This window comes from Haemaphysalis longicornis, unplaced genomic scaffold, assembly GCF_048455015.1.
Source record: "Haemaphysalis longicornis isolate Haplotype H1 unplaced genomic scaffold, Haemaphysalis longicornis Haplotype H1 scaffold_1, whole genome shotgun sequence".
Lineage (NCBI taxonomy): Eukaryota > Metazoa > Arthropoda > Arachnida > Ixodida > Ixodidae > Haemaphysalis > Haemaphysalis longicornis.
In genome coordinates this window covers 196,705,223-196,723,831 of record NW_027526203.1, presented here as the reverse complement: position 1 = coordinate 196,723,831, position 18,609 = coordinate 196,705,223, and the positions used below count along the sequence as shown (strand labels likewise).

The following is an 18,609-nucleotide window of genomic DNA, read 5'->3' as shown; positions in this document are numbered from 1 at the left end:
GCTGTGTTGAACAATGTTAGCTAAATCGGAATTCTTTGCTTGCTTATGCGTAGAAGAGAGGGTTTACTGCATTAACACTAGAGAAAGCCTTCGATCTCACCTTTACTGCAGCTGGCTAATAGTGGTGTTTAAAAACCATATCTCTTATAATACCCCTGTCATGCGGTTAATCTAATGGCATGTAGAGCAAGTGTCATTCATTCTTATTGAATTAGTTCGACACTAAAGTACCAGTCCTTAATGACATTCGATGTGAATGGCATTCAGTGATCGCATAAGTTTGGGGAGCAGAGCACATTAGCTTCCCAACTGAATGAATAGCCATGACAGCAGTGGCCATTCACCAAATAAGGTAGCATAATATTAAGCTGAAGAACACGGTCTCTAAAAACTATCGTTAGGTTGATATTTTTTCCTGCATGTTTTTGTATAGAAAAGGCAAAGGAGTACAAACACTTTAGCAAAGCTCTGCCATGTTCGCTACTACTCAGAATATAAATTAGTGGCTTGTCTGCGCTTGTGATGTCTGTCAGCCACCCAGAACAGTGATAGTTCTTTTTTTTTTAAACAAAAGTTGATTTTTGTTTTCCAAATTATATGGTGTCAAACATTGTGAATGCATTTTCTGCAAGTTTGCTAATTGTCACGGCTACTTAGGGAATGACAATTCTTTCACTGTGCAGCCCTGCACAGCCAAACTGATGTCACGCTTTGCTGTATCTGGATCAAAGCAAGCCACACTTAGGTGCAGTGAAGGTGCCGTTCTGATGTATCTAGGTGTGATTAGAGGCAGTGGTGAGGCTCCTTGCCTTCTTACTGTGTTTCCTTGTGCGTCCTTGTGAAGCCTTGCTGTGCATTCCTCCCCCCCCCCGCGTGCAGTCCCACGCTGCTGCCGTGCCCTGCGCCCAGTGAGCAGCAACCCAGTGAGCTGCACGTGGTGGCTGCCAAGGTGGACGACCACAGTGGCAGCAGCATTGCCAGCAGCAGCAGTGGCTTTGGCAGCCTGCCTCGCAAGCAGCGACCAGCCTCTACGGCTGCCGGTGGGTGGGCCTTTCTGCAGTGGGAGGCTTCCCAAGGCGGGAGGAATCGGGGGTTTGGCAAAAACGGCCCGCAAATTTGTCCCCAACTTTAGGCATTAGATAGTTCTCCTTCGCCTAGTGCCTGCTGTGCTATTTTACCTTCACGTTTTTCTTGGGACCCTCAAGCCCGGCATTTGCCTTGGCGCCTCAGTGTGTACAGAATGCGTGTTCCTGGACTTAGTCATGGGTTCGACTCATGGCTGTGGTAGCCACTTGTCTTAGGGTGACAAAAGTTAAACCGCCCCTGTCTGTAACATTTTGCTGCACGTTGGAGAACTCCTGACATTCTACATTATTCTGATGATGATGGTTGTAGGGTTTAACGCGCCGACGCAACGCAGGCGATGAGGCGCGCCGTAGTGGAGGGCTCCGGATTAATTTTGACCATCTGGGGATCTTTAACGTGCGCCGAAATCTCGTACACAGGGGCGTTTTTGCTTTTTGCGTCCATCAGAAAAGCGGCCGCCGCGGCCAGGAGTCGACTCCGCGACCTCGTGCTCAGCAGCGCAACGCCTTAGCCACTGAGCCACCGCGGCGGGTTCTACAGTATTCTGCAGCTCTTCACTAGGGCACTCTTGTAGGCTAGGTGAAGACGTGGCATATAAAGCGCCAACCTTATTCTTTTTTTCTTCTCAGGTTAAGTACTTGTGCCCACAGATGTATACTGCACTGTAAAATTCGCTTGTTTTCCCAGAGAGATCAACGTGTACAGTCACGGACAAATTAAATACGAACACGAATATATCAACCAGAACATGCCAGGGGTTAAATTTCTTCCCAGCTAAGTCAAGTTATCACATGGCTCAGTTACAGTAACAGACGCTGATAATAGGACCCTCTAGATAAAGTAGAAGGACACCAATATTGTTTCTCCACAAGCCATATTTTTCTGTTTTGCCTGTTAAACCTTTCGCTGCTTTTTTTTTTTTTTTTTTCCTGGCTGGTTCTTACTTCCTGACAGGTTCTTTTTTTTTTTTTTTTCGGTTAATTCCGTGGAAATTTTATGCTTCTAATACACTAAGATGCTCTGAAGGACATCTAAACAATTTATACAGGAAAATCTTTTCTAATAAAAAGTTGAATTGGCTACAAATTGCCAGCTAACTAATTAACAGTATAAATAGGTGCCACGTAAGAGGTCCAGGTGTTCCAAAAACTTTTTAGTGGGACACCCTTCGCAATGAATGTTTGCAGAGAGCGGCAGCTGGCAGCTAAAACACAGGCAGTGAAATTCTCTTGCTTGTTCACATATGACTCGCCATGGCTGCATTGTGGAGAAGAATGTGAAGCGGTGTGGATGAAAAAACGCGTGCAGCATCCGTAGTGTAAAATTTACCCTACAAGTTTTATGTGTTTACATGACCTCTCTACAGATGGTGCAACACAGCCGCGGTATTTTTTTGTCGCAGACGTGCATTCGTGAGTGGCAGTGGGTGTGCATGCGCGATCTCCCGAGATATTTTGGGAATGAAAACAAAGAGGTTAATGTTCATATGTTTGAATTTGCATTTCGTTGGTCCATGGTTGTATTGTTACATTGCCATTGCTTTTGTTAGTGTACATGACTAACCAATGCAGAGTACACAACTTGTCCTGCAGGATAAATGGAGGGTAGAAGTAGGGCTCTTACGATCGAGGTTATGGAGGGTGGTTATGTTCTGCTGCCACCAATATTTGTATCCTACCCATTGGGTGGCTCGTGGGTAAGGCATCGTGCTGCTTTGTCCGAGTACGCCGATTTGATCCCGGCCCCGGCAGCCGGTTTTCGGATAGAGGTGAACAATGAAAGCGCCCATATGTCAACATTTTGGCGCGTGTTAAAGGTCCTCGGGCGGAATAATTAATTCGTAGTCCTCCAGTATGGCATGCCTTCAGAGCCGAGGAGTAGCTAGGGAGTTTGAAACCTCAGAAATTTAAAAAAAAAAAAAAGTACAAGTGCATTTTTGCATGCCATCTGTAGGGAGCAAAATTGGAAAGTGATTAAAACAAGCGCCGTCTTGTTTGTCGACTTGCTTGTTGCACCTAGTATTGGGTGGTGTCAACCACTGCTCTTCCCCTCAGCTGTGGGTTTTCCTGATCCCTGACCTGTTCCCTCTGTCACTGCCTGGCCTCGAAGCAGAGGGTGGCAACGGTGGCGTGGGGTGCCCAGAGCCAGGTGACGCCCGGCGGGAGGAGGACTTTGAGCAGTGCCACTCGCGCAATTCAAGCTACCACAGCCAGCACTCGCGCGGCTCCGGCTACGGCAGCCTCCAGTCGCATTCTCGCCAGGGCAGCTCTGAGTCTGGCCACGTCAGGTGGGTCTGCCTCCACGGAGGGGGGAGGGGAGGGGAGAGAGTGTGAGCGTGACACGCCAGGGGCCATACTGCCAGCAGTGTCATCGGGAAGAGAGGAGGTGCAAAGTTGAAAGTGTGGATTATTAGTGCAGCAGCACGGGCATCCCTTACGAGTTCAGGTCGTGGGCGGTCTGTGCGTATGGACACTTTTTCATCCCTGCGTGGTGTGGCCACTGTAAAAATTGAAGCTGCTATACACTTGGGAGTGAGGTGCTGTTTCAGGGGACTGACCTAAAAATCCACCAGCAGCTGTGACACCCAGGTATTTCTCTGAGGAACCCGAGTGGTTGAAGGCTGCTTCTCTATATCTGTAGCACTGGCAGAATGATATTATGTGGCTTGTTGGTTGTGGTGTAATGTCCTTATCTTCTAAAGTGAATAGCCTCTCAAACAAAGCCTAATGCTGTGTGCTTTATCTGAAATGTCTGTTGCCCAAAACAGTGCCCAAGATGGACTCTGTATTTTTGTTACTTTTTTATACCTTATTCTTGTGCTTTTATTCATGTGCTTTTTGTGCTTTACAGTCTGACAGCTTCTTCATTGCTCCTGAGCTTTTTTTACAGGAGGGCTTAATGTGAAATTTTATATTTTCTCGATTCCGTACATAGTTAGGTACTCATAACTGCAGGTGGCCTAAATTAATCTATTACCCAAAGCAAACCTTAGAACCCATTTTTAACTTGGGCCTGCTGAATCCCAAATGTAAATTTAAATTGTTTTGTCTTTCCTGCTTGGGAAAAAATACAACTCGCTGCTTGCTTTGGGGCAGTACAGTGTTGAGATTCTTCTCTTCCATGAGTCACTAACTAGCAAACATAGAAGGGTGTCAGGTACTCTCAAATTTTTGGAGTTTTGTAAGCTCTAACAAAGGAGGATTTTGACGGTGTATATGGTGTATATATACAGGGTGTCCCAATTATCGGGCACCAAGATTTAAAAAAAGAGCAGTGGCATTACTTGAAGAAACCTAGTGCATAATGTTTCCAGTACCGGGGAGTAGCAGCCAGTAGTTTTCTCATTTATGATATTTAATCAATTAGGTAATTGTAATTAATTATAAACTCGATAAGTACTGTCACAATCATTAAAGTGTCAATGAGGCACTCATAGGTACCCACAAGGGACATCTAACTGCAGTATTTCCAGTGACGTACTAATTGCGTACTAATTTTCTCGGACTGATATAAAAACCTCCCGAAATATGGAAAATACCATGTGACGGCGCACCATGCATCATAAAGCAGCGCCCCCGAACAGGTTCCCTCTGAGTTAGCCCAAATGAGCTAAAGGAAAGAAAGGAAGAAATCGCAGCTGAGTTTGTGCTTTATCTGCCGCATGCGCCCCACGGAAATTGCTGCTGCTGCTCCTTCCATGCCATTATCAAGGCGATGCACTGTCTAGTCGCTTTCAATCAGCTTATTTGAGGGCACTGATTTATGATGCGGGTGGGAGCACCGTCACATGATATTTTTTTGTTTTGTATAGGGATTCCTTTATCAATCAAAAAATGAGTATGCAATTAGTGCGTCGCTGAAAACGCTGCAGTTAATGTCCCTCATTGACACCTACAAGTGCCTCATTGACACTTTAATAATTGGGACACTACTTCTCGAGCTAGATGATTAATTACAATTACCTAATTAAATCTCATCACAAAGAATTGCTGGCAGATTCTCCTTTTTACCAGAAACATTACACACTAGTTTTTCCTCAAGTAGCGCCGCTGCTCTTTTTAGAAATCTTGGTGCATGATAGTTGGGACACCCTGTATATACACACACAGGAAGTGCAGCAATTTTGACCACAGCATGGGTCATCCTTTTGCAGGAACTTGAGTTCCGGTTCGAGCTACAGCGACACATTCCCGGGGTCCCTGAAGCCTCCCGATCGAAAGCGTCCGATCAGCAAGGTACAGAACTTGCTCTATGTGAGTGTCCCTTCTTCTGGCTTCTTTCTCTTTCTCCCCCTCCCTCTTGCCTGCCTGGCCGTCTGCTTCCACAATTCTTTTTTCGCCTGGTAGCGTCCCGCTTGCTGCTGCTGCCAGAGCACAATTTCCTCGGCATCAGCTTGTTCTTGTGGAGTGTTTGCTCGTTTGTTGGGAGTGGTTATAGTATGGGCTATGTGGCCTGTGAGAAATTGGCAATTTATCACCTTTATTGTGCATTCTCGGCCCATCTCGTTTGTTTTGCATTGCCAATCCTGTTGCATGCACACATCCTGGACTTGTTGGTCAATATGACACCGGCCAGCATTGGAACTGCAAATTTTAGTGGCATAAGTGCTTTGTGGCAATGTGTGTTCTCTGGGAGTGAAGGTGAGTGTCACTCGGAACAAAAAAAGAAAGCTTATAAATAGCCAGCTGCCGTAAGCTATGTAAATTTATTTTACTGGATATTTCTCTTCTTTACAAGTAAAGACAATTGGTTTGATTTCAGTAACCCACGCTGACGTTTGGGGTGATATTTCTGTTTCCAGGCTTGGGACAGATCTCTCTGTATTCTATGTTACGTGAGCCAAACCAATTCGCAGCTACCCCCCGCGGTGGCTCAGTGGCTAAGGCGTTGCGCTGCTGAGCACGAGGTCGCGGGTTCGATTCCCGGCCGCGGCGGCCGCTTTTCTGATGGAGGCGAAAAGCAAAAACGCCCGTGTGTCCGAGATTTCGGCGCACGTTAAAGATCCCCAGGTGGTCAAAATTAATCCGGAGCCCTCCACTACGGCGCGCCTCATCGCCTGCGTTGCGTCGGCGCGTTAAACCCTACAATCAATCAATCAATCAATCAATTCGCAGCTATCCGGGTGTTTCTATACCTCTTTTCATAGCATTTATGAGCATTGGCTGTGTGTGTGTGTGAAGAATAACAAAGCCCTGACAAAGCACAGCTTCATGATTTTTGTTCTTTTGGAGGGGGGGGGGGGGGGGGGGGTGTTGGACTTTAGAATGAATATGCAACTTATAGAATTGCTATAAATGTTGTGCTCTCATGCCTGAAATGATAAAATTTGCAGTCTTCTGCAATTAGGTGAGAAAACAAATGTTATACCCAGACCCATATACAGCTATCGGGATTGCAAAAAAAAAAAAAAAAGGAACCCTCCTGTATGAGAGTGCAATGTTAGTCTTGTAGAAAACGTCTGCCCGGTTCCCACCCGCATTCTTGTAATCACACCTTGGATGAAAGCTGTCTTGTGGACAGCTGTGAACTTGATTACGTTTCACAGTAACCTGCCTCCCCTATATTTCTCAGTTTGCTTTGCAAGTGTTGGTTAGTTAACTAGTTTGGAGATGGGCTTGCAGGATTTGTGTGCATGTGTGTGCGTTTGTGGGGCATTTAATGTGCACTGCTGTTTTGCCTGTGCTCTGTACACATAAGGAGGGCTTTGCGCCAGCATTGCATATGTGGCTGGGCTTTGATGCACCGAGAGCACCTTGGTCTGCATCTGTGGGACTTTCGCTAGTAGCAGCTGGAACATTGTACTAGTGGCTGTGGGTACACAAGTTCGTCTTCTGCTTAACATGACTATATTTTTTCACCATTTATGTCGTTCAAAAAAGCAAATGAGTAAGAGAGTCTGCACATTCTCAAGGCTGTTCTAAACCAAGAACTTTGCACTTAGCCTGTGTTTTCTTTGCAAACTTGTAGGTAAAACTCTTACTGTGTAGATTAGGGCTGTGTGGCTGTGTCTGTCGCCTTGGCCCACTATCGGACAGACCGCTGCAGTGGCTCTCAAGGCGTTTTCCTCACAACTGCCATATGTATGGCCACACTGCATCATTCGATATTATGAGAACGCAATAGACTGTAGCGCCAAAGCACAGCTGCGTATTTGGGAACTCCCCAGAAAATAGAGTGCGAGGCTCGAGGGCGTCTGTGATCAACACCAACTAGCCAAGGTCAGAGCGGTAGACACGGACAGCTTGCAATAGAGATAGCCCTCACCTGAGATGCTGTCCAGAGTTGGTCTCCCACGCATGTAGGGGGTGGGGCTGCCATCTGACGAAGCCCACTTGAACTTTGTTGTGGAAGGGAAACACGGCGCTGTAGTGCACCAAACTCGATACTGACTCGCTTCTGAGTTGATTCGCACAATCTAATTATTGCAGTGATGACTGTCGACACTCTGTTGAGTTTGTTGGCACGAGCATTCCCCACTTAACAGCATGCCAGCTTGCAGCTGGTACACTGCTCTAGCACTGCAACATGTTACTCTGTTTGCCGAAAGCTGTCGTCACACTAGAATTACGGGTTGCTATAATACTTTGCTGTTTGTTCAGTGTAGCTCTATCGTCACAGCTCATTGCAAATTTCATTGCGTTGCAACCATGCTGAATGTACACACGCGCGCCAGATGATGAGGTAGCCGATCATGGAAGAAAGAATACTTAGGAGAGGCTCTGACATCGTTTTTTGCGACGCCACTCCCACCATGTGAGGACGTCCATGGAGCCCACTACCCTTTCTCATTCTCCTCGTCTTTGCCGTGCCTTCTCTGCTGCTATTTCTGTTTCAACCGGCTGTTCAAACACCAAAGAAACATGCGGATCCTGCAGAATGTGTTGGAAATTAGCCGTACTCGTCTTTTCCACCACTAATTTTGTTTATACCCCTAGCTCTTTAGGTGCTGTGTAAAAATTGTCCGTGGCATTAAACCAGATTTAGCCACCATAGCTGTGAGAACTCAAGCAGTGTGTCCATGGACTTATTTAAAGTGATGCCACTTTCGCCACATTTTTTTGTAGTGCATTTGAGATACTAGGGGCCTCTCCCGAGTTTTCTCTCTTCCATGCTGCTGATAGATGCCAGAGTGGGGGCGTGGCAGTGCGCTTCAGGCACCTTTGGCGCAGCGGCAGGCAAAATGTGGATCTGCACTCTCCTCAGTGCAGTCTCGTGCGCCGACTCCTTTTTTTTTTTTTTCATTGCATCACTCTCCAGTGGCTTCTTGTGTGTGCCACTGCTCTAATGGAGCTCTGCAGGCTCATGAATGACATAGTAGATTTTCACGACGAAAAATCGAGAACATGCATGTTCTTGCTGACATTCCTATGGTGGTGACATAGCTACCGTGTCAGCTTCATGGTGACCACATGATGACCGTTGCACGAAATGTCACGTGCTGAATAAGACTACGTGCTATTATATGGCTTGTGACTGGGAGAAAAAAATTTAGTGTAAAGTAACGAGGACTTAAGCTGTGCTTTAGTCTCTTTCTCACTCACTCTCTCGTTGCATGATGATTTGATTGATTGTGGGGTTTAACGCGCCGACGCAACACAGGCGATGAGGCGCGCCGTAGTGGAGGGCTCCGGATTAATTTTGACCACCTGGGGATCTTTATCGTGCGCCGAAATCTCGTACACACGGGCGTTTTTGCTTTTCGCCTCCATCAGAAAAGCGGCCGCCGCGGCCGGGAATCGAACCCGCGACCTCGTGCTCAGCAGCGCAACGCCTTAGCCACTGAGCCACCGCGGCGGGTCTCTCTCATTGCAGCTTGATATTAATGGTGGGGTGGACAGCACGTTCTCATTTGAATTCAGTTAGGTCTATTTAATTTACATGGGATGCTCTGTTCTGTAAACCCCCAAAAATCCTTCCTGGGTGATTGCACGCAAGAAAAAGCTTGCTTCTGTCTCACCAATTATGTACATATTACTGTTTTCGTTTACTGGGACTTTCACCCTGCGGCCGAGTTCCACCTGCGGCTGAGTTCCCAATGCTCTCGGTGGCCAATATAGCTCTTCTTTAGAAGGAAGCAGAGTTTTGCCTTCGGAGCCCGAGCATTGGGCATAGCTTTAACTTGCATGGTGCACACTTCTAGATGTGACGGCATTGGTGACAGTCGCGACACCGCAAACCCATGTTGTCAATAAATAGGCAGTGCAACGTCTGCCCTAGAAAAACTAATGATGATGACTGCTCAGTTATACTAAAACTGAAACAGTGTGAATCCACATTTAGATGTCTGATTTCATCTGAAAATTGTTTTGTTCACAGATACTACAGGGCGCGAATTTTACATGCTGAAATTCGGGGGAAGAAAACCTCCTATTATATGCAGGTTGTAACGGTATTGTACAACAAAATTTTCCTTTTAACATTTGTTTTTGTGGGTTCCAATGCTTTGAAACGTCCAGCATTAACATATGAATATACCACATTTACTCGAAGATAACGCGCACCTTTTTTCCGGCAAAATAGGTCCCAAAATCACACGCGTGTTACAGTCGAGTACGACTCAAAACTGCGGCGCCATATCGCCATTGACGTTTCAAGATGGCCGCTTGACTACTGAATGCGTAGCCAGCGCTTCGTAGTCGGCGCATGTTTGCCTTTGTTGTCTGCATAGTCTTTTTTTGCATTCCGCTGTTCTTTCTGCCATGGAATTTCCCATTGCGAAGACACGGCGGGTTCACCACGATGCTGCGTTTAATAAGAAAGTAATCTTGTGCGTGGCGCGGAAAGCGATGGAAATCAGGCTGCGTCACGTGCGTTCAGTATTCCGGAGGCTTGCGTGCGGGACTGGCACAAACAGAAAGAGAAAATTTTCGCAAGCAAGGCGACGCGGAAAGGGTTCAGCGGACCACAAAGGGGGCGATATCCCCAAATAGAAGACTTGCTGGCAGAGCAGCAGCGAGCGGCTTAGAGACCCGTAACAACAGAGCTGCAGGGGTGGCGCTGCCCCAGATCGTTGTCGTGGTGACTGTCTTGCCGGCAATAACCGGCACATTTCATTTCGTGCCACCTTTGGAATAAACCTTGCTCGTTGCAAGTGCGAAAAGGTTGCGTTTTTGTATTAAATAATGAAAGTCTAGTGCGCATTACAATCGAGGACGTAACGTTTTTTCTTCTTCGGACCGCGAAAAACGGGTGCGCGTTACAATCGAGGGCACATTAGATTCGAGTATATACGGTACGAAGCTCCTGTAGAGTCCACAGCACTACTTGTGCCATAGTTTTTTGCTGGAAAGTTATTCAATGGTAGCGTCATAACCAGTTGCTCAGCATCACCAGTGCACTGCTGCGTCACAGTGAGGATGTTGGTTTCTTGTCTGGTGCAAACGTTCGACTTGGAGAAGATAAGCGAAAGGAGCAACAGAATGGCAGCACGAGTAACTTTGCCGCCGCTCTGCAGAAACAGACCGCAGAGTTTCTTCCTGTTCTGTTGCAGAAGCAGATCACTGAGGAGCACCGTATGGACTCCACCCGTGTCAATGCCGACCAGCTGATCGAGGATCTCATCCGCGACACCAACCTCGAGGCTGAGCCTGCTGAGGGCCAGGGGCTGCAGCTGTTCATCGGCAAGGACGGCGTGCCGGCCCTCAAGACCAGCACCTCGGGCAGCCTCAAGGCGACCGCCTCGTGTGACTGATCAGCTGCTCTTCTCGGCCCACTTTGCCCCTCCCCCCCCTCCTGTTACACTGGCTTCGGTTCGTCTGTCTGCCCGGACCCTCCGCATTGGGGAAACTTGATTGAATGCCAGCTGCGGCAGACCTCAGAAACTTGAAAGCCTCGTGTGGCCGGGCATGGCCCATTTTCATTTCCTCCTTTCTCTGCAAATGAGCTATCTTCTGTTCTGTTCAACAATAGCTTCCCGTTGCCCCCTTTCACCTGGCCATCAGTGTTGGAGCTGTGCAGTTCCGGTACATCCAACATAGCCAGCATTACTGGGCTCTGGTGTTGAGATCCCAGATTAGCACTGGCTGGGAGAATGAAAAGCAGAATTTTCATTTCAGAGGATAGCATTTTTTTTTTTTTTTGCTTTCTTTCTTTGTATTTCCAGTGAAAACTTTGGTTGATAGCTGTGTCAGCTGATTCCCTTCTTCAGCCAGAAATACGAGCAGCCACACCCTGGCTTCACAAGGTAGACTGAATTCGGCATAAATTTAATGCGCAATTGGCCTTGTTTAACCCGTTGATGCCCAAAACGTTAAGTTTTTGCTCAAGATTGTGAAAACATTTTTATGATCTAAGAGGACTTCCGACATCACAAATATGAAGTCAGAAAAACATGTGGCGCTGGGAAACACTGGGCACTGGGTGGCCATATATCAGTTGAACGAGAAAGCTACTTTGATCAACATGATTTGTGGTTCAAGTGTGGACAGTAAATTAAAGGTTGTATTGCTATCATTTGTGATAACAGTGAAATTGCACAATTTCGCTTACCTGTCACTAGCCCATTGAGCCCCCGGGCTCGGTGCAAATTGACACGCATAGACTTTTTTTTAGCACACGGAAGTACACGCTGCCCTCTTTTTTAAATTTTTGAATGTCCCGGAACCTTCGTCGGTCAACAGATTGTGTTAAATGTCGAAAAAACCAGAAAGTGCGAGAGAGAGAAAAATATTGTTTGAGTTGTCGCTTGTGAGTAACATTGGGCATCAAAGGGTTAACGCCACCTGTGCACAGTTTATTGGTACTTGGCCACTTCTTTTGTTGCGCATATTCTCGCACGCCGAATAGTGGAATAAGAAAGGTCCTCGGATAAGACACTCAAATCTCCTTGTGTTGGCCAGCTGAAACTGTCCAGGCCCAGGCCAATTAGGAGCAACCTTTGTATTGCGACCGAAATGAAGACTTGGAGGCATGCTGTTCTTTCTTTGCCAAATATGGGTTGTCAGAAGGGCAAATGGCATTTAACCCACTCGTCTGTCCAAGCGTGGCCCAGCTATTCTTGGCAATGATGCACCTGCAGTGTTGTTCACTTCCTGAAACTTTTTGCAATGCACGAGTGGATATTGTCCTTTCACTAGTTTATGTTTTTGGACTCCTCTCCTTCTCATCTTGTTCTAAGGTAGGCAGCGGCACGCATCTTTCGCACATTAGAGGCTTGCAGCCATCTGGAGCCTTCAGCTGAAAATGATGGTGTTTTTCACGTTTTGTCTCCTTTGGGCAGCCCACAATTGGGTCTCCTTAGTTTTTGTTCCAGTGGGGTTTGAAGTAGATTGCAAGTAGATTTTGGGGGGCTTAGGGTTGTGAGAAAGGTGGCTAGGAACACATTATGGGTGTGGCCTTGATTCTACTATTGTTTTCAGGATCTGTTGTGTTTGTTTGGGGCAAAAGGCTTCTTCTGTTCTCTGCAAAACTGCTGCTAACAGGCCTGTTACGTTTCTATTTCTGCTCTGAGAATGTTCACATTTTTAAGGACGGGCTAGTTTGGTTGGGTGACAAGAACTTGACTTCTATGCCCCAGTGGAATGTGTGGTCTCGTTTTTCGTATCTTTTTTCTTCCTTTTTTTATATCGGGTAAAGCAGGCAATTTCTTTATTTCAGCTTTTCAGTTTATTCTTTCTTTTTCCCTTCCATGCAGTTCTTACTTCACATTCTAAAAAGTATTCTGCTACCTTCAAAATCTGTTCTCCTTGAACCCTCATCAGGTGTTTCGCATTGTGATTGATGAGTTCGTGAAGCATAAACTAGGCAGACCTGGATGTTTTCTGCATTGTGCAAAAGAAAGGGCCTTTCGACCGTTTTTAGGGGCCGCTTTGTACCTCTGCTTCTTTTTTTTTTCCTCTTGTTTTATGACGGGAATGTCGGGAAGCTCGTGTGGCTTGTCAGCCCGCACCGTGCACAGCTCTAATATAAAGCCAAGAAGGCGAAGTTAAAAAAAAAAAAGCGAATGAAAGTGTTTGAACGTTTGGACCAAGTGTGTTTAAATTGAATGAGTGTGTTATTTTTTTGAACATGTACGCATATTTCTCATGGAATGCATGCTTTGTTGTGCTTCTGCACATGTGGCATTTGTTGTCAAAGTGCAGTGTACGAGTTTCTAGTATTGCCCATCGCCTACGAGAGCCGCACTTGTTTGCACTTTCCAGTTTCTGCCATTGCACGGTTGTGAATGCTAATCATGGAATGTGTGGGCCTTTTTCTCTTCGAGGTAGCAACCGTGTATCTCTGCTCTCTTTTACCCTGTGTGGTTTCACAAGTGACGCCAAGTGCGTGCCTAGAACCTGCTTCGAATGAGTGCTCTGGAATGTGTGTGTTTAGGTGAGTAGGCGCCTAGGTTGTCCGCCGTCCCTACCCAGCAAGCTCGGGGAAAGTTCTTCGTGTGTGTGTGTGTGCACGTGTGTCGTGGAAAAAGTTTTGCCACTCTCGTGCTGCCTGTATCCAAGACATATTTATATTTTGTTTTGTTTTGTGTATGCATATTTATAGAGCCCAGGCTGGATTCTGATTTTTGTGCCTTAGGTGCAGGCCTTATACCCTGTTTGAACGTTGGCTTCTCTGAAGGAATTGTGGGTGTCCGCTCCTTCACTTGACAGCTGCTGGGCTAGCTGATTGCAAGAGGCGCAAGAGCCAAATAAAACCACTGTCGAAATGCTGGAGGTGCGGGGTCTGTCCACTGAGCATGTGCTCCAAAGCACGCTCTGCCTGGTGGGGCCTCGCAGGGCGGCATGTCATGGCTGTTGCGACTGCACGCTCTGGGCAGGCGCTGTGCAGCCGTGGCTTGGCACACAGCTGCACTTGAGAATGGAGGCATCGATTGCGGCTGCTCTGTGTGCCCGCTGGCATAGCAGGTTGCATGACGGCCAGGCTTGTGTGCCCTTCTGGCCAAGTTTTAACCAAGTTCCTTTTGCTTGCACTTTTGTGTGTCTGTCTTTTGTGCATTGGCGTGGGCATGTGCATGCACACTATGCAGTGCACAAGTTGTTTTTGGAGCGGCTAGAGATGCATGTGCTATGCGCAATATACAATAACGGCTTGCGTGTCTCTGAAAAGCGCCCGTCTTTGGATGCACCCAGAATCTTTGGCTTGCCGAGCTATCCCCTAGAAATGCGAGGAATTGTGCACTCCCTTCCCTCTTTATTCTTTTTGTTTTTTAGGCAGGTTTGTGCTGCTAAACATTGATTAGAACCCCTCAAAAGAAATTATGGTTTGGATGCGTGAAAGTGTAAAAACCTGAATGGGTTTATTGGCTATTGAACATATATGAATCCAGAGTGTGGTAGCATGGGTGATTAACTGTCCCTGCTGGCCTTAGCTGCTTGCACTGCTAATTTTCAATCAAGACTGCTGTGAAATATTGTCGTCGTTGCAGTAAGCGTTTCTACAGCAGAGTAAAGCTTCGTGTAAATAGAAATTACTGTTCCACAAAGCACAATTTTGGCTGAGGTTTCTACATTACAACAGGCTTGTAATTGGTCCTTGTGGCTGTAAGCTTTGTTTCACTTTTAGGGATGAAAACTAAACGTTGCGAATAATTTACCAAAACTCTGCTCATCTGCTAGTTTCTTCAGGTCATTCATGGCCACCCACCACCTTGAAGCACATTTCCTGGCATTTCTGCATTTCATGTGCACATTGAGCTTTTCTTTTGGATGGGAGGCATCCTCTGAGCAGTGTTCGAGCTCTGCTTCAGTGTTCCGACAGGCGCTGAAATGACAACTTTCCAATTAACTTGCTTTTGCAAAATGGAAGCACAGAGCCGGTCTTTTGCTTCTATTTTGCTTTTCTTCTTGGCTGCCGCACCTGTCTATCTGCAGAAATGTATGTGTTTCGTTTAGTGTTTCACTGTGTGAGGACCACATAGTTATCGGGTAAACACACACGATGCTCAGCTCTTATTTGTGTTTGTCAATGCCGTCGGACGCAGCTGCAGAATGAACCTGTGCTGTGTGTGCAGCCAGCTTTGTAGTTCTCTTCGAGGAAGTGGTCAGTGTGCCAGCCAGTCTGGTCACTAGTGGCAGCTTTATAGCAGCACAGCAGAGCCATCTTCTGAGCATAGGTTGGCTCTCTCGTGCGTGACCAGATCGAAAAGTAGGAGCATTTAACATGCCCGAATAAACACCCGCGAAACGAGATGCTCAAAATTTATTTTAAGCTCTTGAAGAGCCGCACCAGTGCAAAATTATTTTTGAGTCGGTTGAACACAATATTCTGATCTACAGACTGCTAAAGGGGTCCAAATTTTTTTTTATCCGAAGTACACTGAGTAATTGTGTGTGCACAGACTGTACATAGGTGGAAAGTCCAGTGGCAAGAGTGCTCACTCGCTAGCTGTTGCAAGCTAAAGAGGCATGCTGTGCTGCTCCGAAGATGCTTCCATTTTGCGAGAAGTTGTGCTACCCCCTCAGCTTACTTGAACCTGCAGTTCTAGTCATTCCCATTGCCCTTGTATGTTGTAGAAGTGTGGTTTGCCAAAACACGAGTGCTCTTTTACTCCCTCTTTAGGTAAATTTTTTTTTTTTTTAGGTGCTGCCAAATGGCAGTCTATAATTTTTATTGGCCACTGCTTTTCCAAAGCTAGTGCTCACGTTGCATTTCAATGGTAGTGTCAAGATTTTCAAGTTTTACTGGGTAATTTTTGACTGCCACTTATTTTTTCCACTCTCTCAGTGTGCGTTTGTGTAGAAGGCTCACTATGGTAAATAGCAAATGGCACAACAAATACCTCTTGCTTTCATCGTGAATGTTGACTTCTACTGGTGTTGATTTCTCCCTGCATTCGCACACAGAACTAAAGGTGCAGTGTTCTTTTCATTCGGGAATACCAAAAATGTTATCGCAGCAGAAACTCTCCTATGACTGAAGACTGGGTGCAGTATTTTGGCCTACCCTTATTAACCTTGCAGTTGTGTTGCTGAATTGCCAATCCTTTCTTTCCTCCTAATTGTGCAGCTGGCTGCATGCTACAATAATAAATTATTTTGGCTGATGGTGGCGTAAAACAGCCGAATAATTAATGAGAGCCCAGCAGCATTGCCTACTAGTGTTGCCTGCGGCAGGAAAGAAACATTGAATTTTTAAGGTGCGTTAATAGTTTGACATCGCCGGCACACTGGTGATGCAGTCATTCAGTCTCGTTGCACCAGTAATGTCCCGCAGGGGGTGCGCCTCTCTTTTGCGCTACACAACCACTGCAGCCTACAGCTGGCGTTTTAGTCGTGCAAATAGAGCAGAAGCCCGAGCACGCCAGCTGCTGCTGGCAGTGTCGGTTAACGCTGGCTTGTTGGGGTATAGAAGGCCATGTTTTTGGAAATGTAATGTAACGTATGCACGCTACGTTGGACTATAAACGTGCCATTGGGGAACAGTTGCAGCGTTTAATAGCGGAGCCAGTGGTTGATCTGGTTTGGAATTGCAACTGTAACGTTATCTTACACAAGCTGCTAACATGCATCGATCCATGATTTCGAAAGGCTTTCAATACTTGCATTACAGCTCATACTGGCCTCGGCAAGAATTGCTGGGAGAAAAATGTTCGGCCCTTTTTTTTTTTTTCCTGCCGTTTTAAAAAGTCGTTACAAACTTCATTTGGGAAATATTGTGTCCCCACTGCTAGAGCTAAGAGAAGTTTATTGAATTTTTTAACCCCAAATTTTTGCTGCTAATTTCAGGTTCACAGATGGGTAGTCTAAGGAAACAAAATGGTTGGCGGTATTGCCTTTTGACCACAACTATTCCCAAAGAGCTTGAGTCTTTGGTTTGGCACTTTGTATTGTATGCAGGGAAAAACTTGCAAATGCATATACTCGGAAGAAATTCGCAGTACTTTTCTGTTTTCTTTTTTGCAAGACACGGCAGCGGTTAGGTTTGTTCAGTTTGTTTGTAGTTGCAGCAATGCGGAGAATTTGCAATGAACGGGGAGGCATGCGGGGCAACCACCACAGACTGCCAGCTCAAGTTCTAGCCCAAGTTCTTGGCACTGACTACACATACGTCACTCCAACTGGAGAGCTCGTAACCTTTGGTGCTGACTACCACAATGACTGTTGTACGGTCAAAAGGCCTGCACGTAGTAATAGTCCCCCGTCAGTAATCAGCATTGGTCGTCTGCACCTCCTCTGTTCATTCAGTTTGTCTCCTTCCACTGTGTGTGACTCGGAATTCCTGTTCCATCTTTCTTGGAAGGTTTAAGATTGCATGCTGAATTTTTTTTGGTTGACAACGTGCCCAGCAGGGGAGCAGAAAGGGCTTGTAGTAGGCACAATACTTTTTACTATATTTTTAGTTGGCTGCGAGCTAGGGCAATTGTAATTTGGCAGTAGGAGGGAAGATGGCATAATTATGAGTCGTGCTTCGGGCACTTGGTTTTTACTTGAAGAAAAATACGAAGCCAGCTTGAGCCATTTTCAATGGCAAGGCTTCCCTTGCATTTTTCAAGTTTGCCACATCACAAACATGGTGCCAAAAGAACGTACGGGGATAAAACATATTTTTTTGACCAGCTGTAATACAGCCTTTTATATACTTCAATAAGACTAAAAAAGGCAACAGAAAAGAAGCTACGTTTTGTTGTGCTGATCTTCTAACCGAATTTTTGTAAAAGAAACCGTGTCAAAAACTGAGGGGTTCATCGGCTGTACGGATGTTGCACATATTGACTAACTGAATAAACTGAGTATTACTGTGACTTGTTTGCTGTGATTTGCAAGAGCAGGCACGACCTGTGCAATGCTTACAAAGCTTATTGATGTGGGATGACCTGCATTTGGTCACTGGATGACCAGTGATGACCATTTGGATGACCTAGGATTAACGCCTCTTCGATAGCAATAAAAGAGTATTTTGGAGTTTTTATTTCAAGATGCTGAACTAGGGCACAGTAATTGTCAAAAAGAAAACACCCGTGATTCACATAGTCTACAAAAGTAAATTCAGATGACCTTCAGAAACACAAAAAATCACTTTGTAGATTTTGTAGATATCTGCCGACTTTAAAGGGGCCATGAAGACAAAATGCAAGTTTGCTTCATGATAGGATCAGCATGATAGGATCATGCTGACACCACTTAATGTAAACTTTGCTCAAATAAGCTATATAATTTTGAAAAAAAGAGGATGGCCATGCGATCCGCTAGCTCATTTTCCGCATCAGAACCTATGATGTCATATCAGCCAGCTCTGCGATTGGAGGCCAGCAAAAGCAAATGCAAATTAAGCAGAGCTTCAGCTTGCAGACAAGCTATTTGCACTTAAATTTAGGGCACATTCTTTTTATACCGGTAAGAATGGTGGGCCAAACGGTGGAAGTTTCAAAATCACACGTAAACATAGAAGTACCGATGTGTACTGCTGTTGGTACTGCGCGCACTATGCTTGGTTTAGATGCGCAGCAGTGTGGGGCTTTGGGGTTGTCTAAGGTGACACTGGCCGGTTGAAGAAAGCGACGGTGCCTTATGTGACCATATTTGTCGAGCGAGCACTATGTTTCACAAAACAATTCTTTTCTTTATCAACAAAAACAAGCCAGGTTTA

General features: G+C 46.0%; 1 protein-coding gene across 5 annotated transcripts in view; it reads left to right on the top strand.

Moving 5' to 3' along the window:
- Positions 1 to 17,764, top strand: part of LOC144140870 (EEIG family member 2) — a 39,028-nt gene extending 21,264 nt beyond the window's left edge. The window contains exons 5-8 of one of the 5 annotated variants that reach the window (XM_077672396.1): positions 880 to 1,040; positions 3,196 to 3,373; positions 5,240 to 5,321; positions 10,583 to 17,764. In XM_077672396.1, coding sequence (XP_077528522.1) covers positions 880 to 1,040; positions 3,196 to 3,373; positions 5,240 to 5,321; positions 10,583 to 10,777 — 616 coding nt within the window. In that variant the 3' untranslated portion in view covers positions 10,778 to 17,764. Of the gene's footprint in view, positions 1 to 879; positions 1,041 to 3,195; positions 3,374 to 5,239; positions 5,340 to 10,576 lie in introns of all 5 variants that reach the window. The other 4 variants (XM_077672381.1, XM_077672371.1, XM_077672373.1 and 1 more) reach the window with 4 other exon arrangements.
- Positions 17,765 to 18,609: the final 845 nt, after the last annotated feature.